Source organism: Indicator indicator, chromosome 18 (genome assembly GCF_027791375.1).
Source record: "Indicator indicator isolate 239-I01 chromosome 18, UM_Iind_1.1, whole genome shotgun sequence".
NCBI lineage: Eukaryota > Metazoa > Chordata > Aves > Piciformes > Indicatoridae > Indicator > Indicator indicator.
Genome location: NC_072027.1, coordinates 18,193,706 through 18,201,495, shown reverse-complemented (window position 1 = coordinate 18,201,495; position 7,790 = coordinate 18,193,706). Strand labels below are relative to the sequence as shown.

At 57.5% G+C, this 7,790-nt stretch overlaps 1 protein-coding gene across 1 annotated transcript in view; it reads left to right on the top strand.

Moving 5' to 3' along the window:
* The first annotated feature begins 4,815 nt into the window (after positions 1 to 4,815).
* Positions 4,816 to 7,790, top strand: part of ETF1 (eukaryotic translation termination factor 1) — a 33,111-nt gene continuing 30,136 nt past the window's right edge. The window contains exon 1 of the mRNA XM_054389123.1: positions 4,816 to 4,901. Within this exon, the coding sequence (XP_054245098.1) occupies positions 4,816 to 4,901 (86 nt within the window). The remainder of the gene's footprint in view (positions 4,902 to 7,790) is intronic.

The window sequence follows — 7,790 nt, the reverse complement described above, 5'->3', positions numbered from 1 at the left end:
AATCTTGGAGTATTTTGGCCTGGACATGAAGAAGGGGCCTGGTGCAGCCATAGGAGGAGGTCAGAGGCAATGCCTTGGGCACTCAGCCTGCAGCATGCTTGGTGTGCTGTGGTGGAGGAAGCAGAGGGCTCAACAGCAGTTCCAAGGGTTGAGCTGTCTGGCTTCAGGTGGGCTGAGGAGATCCAAAATTCAGTGCTTTGCTTTTGCCAGGGGAGTTAGTGGGGTTCTGGGGATCCTCCCTGCTGTGGCTGTAGGGAGGAGAGCAGAGTGCAGTGCAGCAGGTCAGTGTGTGGGGCTGGTGGTGTGACCACAGGTCTTCCACAGGTGGCCAAAGGACACAAACAAATGGATTGTGTGTGGATCCAGCTGCTGGTTTGTTGGACTGCTAAGTGGCAAGGCTTTGTCCCAGGCATGTAGTGACAGGCTGTGTGACCAGCATGGTTCCCTGAAAGTTTTGAGGAACATCTGGCCCAGGATGTTCACAGCAGCTGCTGCCCCCAAGAGCTGTTGGTGCCATCCAAGTGTCCACAGCATAACCCTGCTCCTGCCCTACCTGTGGGTTTGGTAGTGGCAGGGTGCACTTGGCTGTGCATCTCCTGAGAGCAGTCCTCACCAAACTCAGCTGCAGGTGACTTCTGCCCTGCATTTCCCCTGCTGCTGCTCCTGTCAAAAGTGACACCCTGTGTAAAACCACAGTCTGGAAAAGAGGAGGAATTCTTCCAGCAAAGGGATTTGGGTGATTCAGGAGCTGAAAGGAAACATCCTTAAGTGAAAGGTTAAAAACTCATCTTTTCCTATTGCCTCCCTGAAATTGCCACCAGATGTTGGTGCAGCAGAGCTGGGGACAGCCCAGGACAGTGCTGCTGCCCATGGGGGCTGCTGTTCGCATGCTCTTACCTCTGCTCTTGGCCTGTAGTGCTGCCATGGCCAGTGGGTCATCACCTTGGGGTCTTCAGGCTCCTGAATCATTAATCAGAGTTGGCTTTTGCTTCTCCAATGAATTCTTTTCACTGTCGCAGCTTAAATACAGCTCTCAGAGATGTTATCTTTTAATGAGCCTTTCTTAGCTCCTCCTTTGTAAGATAAATTATTGACTTGGGGAGGCAAAAGTGAAATTAGGTGATGTGTGTCATGCTGAGAACAGTTTCCTGCTGTGAAAAACTACCAGGAAGGCAGAAATGAGGCAGCTGGGCTGTTACCTCTTGAGCAACTCCTGTCCTGAGAAGTTAAGTGCTGCTGTCCCACCAGGGAGGTGTCTGTCAGCAACAGGAGAGAGGGTGTTTGGGCTTCTTTGTTGTTTTCTGCCTAGGCTGACAGTGATCTGTAGCCTCAGCAGTGCTGCAGCTCTGGAATAAATCACTGGGCTGTCCATGAGAGTAATTAAGGCAAGTTTTGCACATATTCTTTTGGGGGAAAAAGCGATGGAGTGAGGTTTGTGCTTCCTCCTGCACACATCCTCTGGCAGTGTTCTCTGTGGGCAGGAGCAGGTCAGTGGAAGGCAAAGCCTGCTTGGTTCTGCTTTCAGATAACAACATCCCATCACAAACAGCACAGGGACAGCAGATTCCAGCAGCACAGCTCCTGCCTGGCTTGAACGGGGAGGGGGGAGGCTGCGATCTCAGGTCAGTGCATGGCATCTTCACTTGCTGCAGTGGATTGTTTTCTTCCCTAACAGCATCTTCCCTCCATTCAGGACAGCCACAGCTGTGTTTGGGGAGCATGCCTGCTGTGGACAGAGACCTGCTGTGTTGGCTCTATGGGCAGGAGATGCTCAACTTCCTTGGAGACTGAAGGAGGAAAATGAGATGGAGCCTCCCAATTCTCCCCAAGACAGCGACTGCCAGCAGGCTGTGACAGTGCAGGTCTGGTTTAAATGGCCTCTGTCAAGAGCAGAGTGGTGGATTGAGAAAGTTCTCTCTGATTCAGTGGCTCTGCCCCTATAGCTGCTCTCAGCTCCCTCCTAGGTCCCAGAGGGATGTGGACATGGGCACTGCTCAGCATCTCTGCCAGCTGGCCATGGGCTGCTGCTGGTGGCACCTGTTGTGTTGAGAAGGCTGGAGCAGAAAGTGCCACAGCACAGTGGGTGCATCCAGCTGGGAGCTGGCAACTGGGATACTCAGCAGGCAGGTTTTGGAGCAGAGTCTCTGGATTGACCTGGAAAGGCAGGGAAGGTGCATGGGGTAAGCTGTTGTTGTCCACTTGCCCATCTGCATACACTGTCCTTGTCATATCAGGCACAGAAACTTCCATCTCAGCAGATCATCTCCTAAAGCCAGGCACAATCCACTGTCTTACTGTTCTGAGGAGGATTATAAAGGGCTGTGTGGGACCAGATGCCCGTGGGAAAAAAAATACTGTAAGGGTTGAAATTGCTACTTGCTCAGCCCTCAAAGAGAAACAGGACCTTAAATCTAGGCAGGTAGTTCAGAAATGTACAGTGTCTCCTTGGAATGACCCTGTCAGTAGAGAAAGCCAGCCTCAGGCTGAGCCCCAACCCAGTCTCTGCTCAGCTAACCATGCTGCCCAGCTGTGCCCAGTACCCAGCTCCTGGCATAGCTTCAGTGAGCCAAGGATCCAAGAGGCAGCACAGGAGGGAGAGGGGGCTGCAGTGGGCTCAGAGCAGTGGCAGCACTTGTCCTGTGAGCACAATCTCCCCACAGCACAGCACGGCACAGCACAGTGTGGAGGCCTGGCTGCTCCAAGGCAGGACAGGGCTGGAGACCAGGCTGATGGCAAACATCAGAGCTGGTTTGTTCCAGGGAGGCAGAAAATTGGGCTGGAAGGACACCACAGCCACAAATCACCACAGCTTCCAGCTGTTGGTGCCTACTCAGCATCACCAGGAAAGCATCATCCCTGCTGCCACTTACTAAAACAAACAAATAAATGGCTTTGGTGCCATTTTGTCACTGTTTCCAGCAGGTCCCATTTCAGGCCATCCTGGAGGCAGACCCAACAGGCTCCCTGGGCTGTGGCACTCCCAAACCCACTGCCTGGCATCTTTGGGGCAAAACAGGCAGGTTGTGGGTTAGCAAAGCTGGACATGGAGGTTGTGGGTGTGCTTAGATGCAGTACTTGGATGTGTGCTCAGATATGCAGAGCTGGGTTGGCTCCTCACAGCCCTGCTGTCCTTGCAGGCAGTGGCACAGGGGTGGCTTTGATGGCTCATCAGTGCAATGTGCTCTCCCAGAGCCAGGAATTGCTGGCGTGTATCACCTTAAAGATGCAGTAATCCAGGAATAATGCAATAAGATGAGAAGCCCCAGCCCACGGGTGCAGTGGGGGCACCCAGGGCACTCTGCTCCCCATGCCGAGCCACCACTGTCCTGGGGAGGGGCTGCATTGCCCCCTGCTTGTCTGACAGAGGACAGCCCTGGCCAAGCAGGGCTGCAGAGCCAGGCTACGGCCACACCGTGTGGCGGGGAGGTCTGCGCCCCTCGCCCAGGGACACCAGGCAGCCCGGTGCTTATCTTCGCCGTGCAGGACCGGGCCGCAGGGGCACAATTTCCCCAGCCAGGCACTGCCACCTCCACCCTGGGCTCGCTGGGACCCATTTCCCCAGCCTTCCCTAAACCTCTGGCCAGCCTTGCTGCCCTTCTCCAGACACCGACCAAGTCATTGGTGCCTTCAGAACAGCAACCTGAGTGCACCACTGAGCCTGGCCAAGACCTCTGTGGGCATCACAAGTTGCTGCAGCTCTCAGCCACCCCCGGCGCCGATAAGGACAGCACAAAGGTGATGTTTCCAGGGGAAGGGAACATGTGGGATAATCCTGTGGCTCCATAGAAAATTCCATGTGCCCCATCTCCTTTCCTCCATGCTTTGCTTCCTCCAAATGTTTACGACCAAGGGACGGGAGGGACCAAGTGTTTCCAAACCCCAGGCGGTGGGCTCTAGCCTCAACGTGGGACAGCAGCGGCACTGGGACAGGATGGAGAGCCCTGCCTCTGTGAGGAGGTTGGCCGCAGACCCCCAGAGCAGCGATGTTGGGGTTGGGGGCTGGCCCAGGAGACCCCGAAGGGAGGGAGAACACGCTCTGCTCCCTGCTCAGGTGGCCTGCCGGGGTCTGTGGAAGGGGCAGCGAGGGTGGCACGGGGTGTAAAGCAAGTGACACAAGGCCCAGAGGATGATGCCGCCAGGGCGGAGAGGGGGTAAGGTGGTGTGTGTACCAGCGTCAGAAGCCAGGCCCGGGTGGGGCGGCCCGTTCGGGAGCAGACCCGTTCCCAGGTCGCCACCACAGACTCATACCCTAGGCCATGCCGCTCCCGCCCGCTGCGGGCCCTTTAAGCGCGCCCGGGGCCGGCTGCGTAGCTCTCGCGATACCGGCCGCAGCGCCCCGCCCCGCCCCGCCGAGCGCAGCGGCCGGGCCGGGCGGGCCGCGGACTACGCGCCCCATAATGCCCCGCGCGGAGCCACGGGCCAATAGCGGCACGGGAAAGGGGCTGTGGCGGCGGGTCGGGCGGCCTATGGCGGGGCACCCCGCTCCCGCGCGGGCGGGGCGGGAGGCTGCCCCCCGCCCCGGTCCCCCGGAAGTGATGTCACAGGCCCCATGTGAGCCGATTGCAACACATGCAGCGCGGAGAGGGGGAGCGCGAGCAGCCGGTGTCCGACGTCAGCGCCGCCGCCAGCCGCGCGCCGCCGGGGGGGACCGGGCCTGAGGTGAGGGCGCGGCGGGCAGAGGGGCGGCGGCGGGGCCGGGGCGGGCCGGGTCTGGGGCTCTAACCGCTGTGTCTGTGCTGCCGGCCCGCCGCAGGCCGCCGCAGCCGCCGCCGCAGCAGGAGGAGGAGGAGGAGGAGGCGGAGGAGGAGGGAGAAGATGGCGGACGATCCCAGCGCTGCCGACCGCAACGTGGAGATCTGGAAGATCAAGAAGCTCATCAAGAGCTTGGAAGCGGCTCGCGGGTGAGCGGCGGGGCCTGCGCCGCCTTCGGGGAGGCCGCGGCGGGAGGACGGCCGCGGGGCGGGCCGGCGGGCAGCGGGGTCGGCCGCCCCGGGGATGGGGAGAGGAGGGTCCTGGTCTTAGCGGGAACCGGAGCGAGGGGTTGGCCGCCCGGCCCGGCCGGCTCCGGGTCCCCTGCCACGGAGGCGGGAGGTGGGCGAGGCTCAGTCTCGGCCCGACTGGCCCCTTCCCGGGCCCCGGTGCCCTTTTGTTTCGCCGCGTGGTGAAGCGGCCAGGTTTCTGCGGCCGCTCAGGGGTTTGGGCTTGGAGAGAAATGCGGGTTTGGGGTTCGGCAAGAAGGGCCGGGACGGCCTTGTCCCCCGCCCGGGGGCACAGGGGAAGGCTTAGTGGCAGAAAGGAAGCGTAACCGTATTTCCCTCACGAGAAAAGGGCAGCGCCTGTCGCCGAGCTCGGCCTGGCTGCCGCTCGTCAGCTGGGTTTCCCTCCACTCCCCTAAGCGGATGAGTTCCCTGCGGGGGTGTCACAGGTGTGTGTCTCTGTCCCGGCCGGAGGACAGCGGACGCGGGCCCATGCTGCCTGCGGAACTCCACGTCGCGCCCGGCCTCGCTGTGCCCACTGGCTGCTCCGTGCCAGCTGGCACCGGGGAACGGCGGATTCCAGCGGGAGTAGACGGCTCCTCTGCCCCCCGTGCAGGCTTGGGTTCTTCCCAAGGGACCAGCTGGCTGGGGATGGCAGGAGGAGAAGGGCAGGAGGCAGGGGCCCAGGCAGCAGTTACTTCATTACTTCTCGTACTGATACTTATTTGCTTTTTCTCATCCCCTCACCTGCCAGTGAAAGTGCTTAGCTCCCTTTCCCCAAAAGCAAACTATTCCAAAGTTTGGTTAGTATTAAATTTAAGGTCTCTGATCCCGCTTTTATCATCCTTGCACTATGATCTGGGTTTTTTCCCCTCCAGAAGTAAAACTGCTGGGTGTTCTTCTAGCCTGCCCCATGCCAATGTTGACACGGTGTCTGTCTTGGTAACTTGGCAGCTTGTTGCATGGGTCAAGAAGCCACTTGAGTTTGAGTTACTGTACGAGCTCTAGGTCCCACATCTGTAAAATAGCAAAGAAAGTGTCTTGTTCTGCCACACAATAAAATAAAAATGAAGTGTGCCTCCTTTAGCTGCCCTTGTGGCTCCAGTTTCCATGGGCTCATTTGACCCACAGTTCCTCTAGCTGGGGCAGTGCTGGCATTGTGCTCTGGTCACCCAAAAGGCAGGTTGCCTTTGGACAGCTTGCATGAGCCAAGCTGCTGTCTCGTTCTGTCCTTAGTGCTGGCTTCTGTTCTGGGGTGTAGAGTAGGTCAGGGAAATTGTTCAGCTGAAAACTCACCCAGTCAGGAGGAAGAATGGGAGGAGAACACAAGCCACATTAGGTCTCCCTAGTTTTATTTTTTTTTTTAAATCCAGCTTACTGTGTAGCTCTGTGTGGGATGAGGGTGTAGGAAAAGGGAGTGGGGAGCCAGAGCTTTCCTTCCCTGCAAGAGTGGACTTTGGCTGCTGAGGCTGATCATTCAGCTGTGCCTTTGCATGGCACTGACAGCAGGCACTGTACTCACAGGGAGGTCCCAGCAAGCAGGGGAACGTGTAAATGACTCGTGCCATGAAGCTGCAAGGCCTTGGGGAGCTGCAGGTAGCTTGTGGAAAGTGCTGTGGGTCTCTGTAACAGCACTGAGAGAGCTGGGCTGTGGTTTGGAAATGTACAGTTGGCTTTTTGGGTCTCCCTGATTGGAAGGTGCTAACAGAACCATGTCTACCTCTCATGTTGGATGGATGCATATTGCAGAGAGCTGGGTTAAAACTGGTGTTGGAGAGCTCCAATGAGAGGTGAGGCTGAAGGGCTAGCTGGGAGTTGGTGGCTGTTAGGGCTAACTGCTTCTTGGGGCCACAGCCTAGCCTCATCAGTGACATCTTTACTTAGTGACAAAGAAGCTGCAGGTGCAGTCAGATGCATGTAGGAGGTTCAGCCGAGCCCTCTGTATCCAGCATATCTCCTTGATGTTGTCATAACTGCTGCTCCTTAATTTAATGTGTGCTAGCTGCTCAACCACCACCTGATGAAGGCTGCTGATGCCAGCAATCCTTGCTGTGAGCAAGGTTATGCTGGTTGTGTGTAAATGCGCGTCGTGCTTCCAGGGAGTCCTAGCTAAAATTATCCTAGCCTGGGTTTCAGGCAGGGGAAGGGATGCTGCAGCTTCTGCCAGCAGAAGCCTTGGGCTCCCTGGCACCCGAGGTGTGAGGCAGTGGAACAGGCTTTTCCGGCCTTTGGGAGAGTCGCTTCCTCTTCCTGCCAAGTAGGAAGACCTGTTCTGGGGTGGATGAGGGGGCAAAGCCTTTAAGCAGGGTGATGTGGAGGGCCAGGGGCTCCTTGGCGTCTCCACCTTCCCTTACTCATGTACTCCTGATAGTGACCCAGCAGCAGTGCTCCAGTTTTGTGTGCCGCTTGTTTCTGCAGCGGATCAAAGGGATGGGAAAGGGAGGAAGCTGGAGCTAGGCGTTCAGTTCACGTGTGGTGCTTGGGGCACCTGTGCTGCTAGCCTGCTGCTTGGGTAGAACCTCAATGAAACGTGCAGAACGTTATCAAAGTGTTAAGTGAGCACAAGGACAAGGAAATGCTTTTGTCCTGTCTGAGATAGATGAGGTAAGTGGCAGTGTCTGGTCAGAAAACCAGGGGGGAAGATGAGAGCTTCAGCTATGCCAGAAGCTGATCAGCTAGAGGCCAGCAAGGGTAAGACCTCTTCTCAAACTTTCAGGTGATATCCTAGCAAGGATGTCCTGTGTTATTTTTCCAGCCCTGCTTAGGAGTGCTGGCTTTATCACTGATCCCTGGATAGCAAGAATCTGGCACATC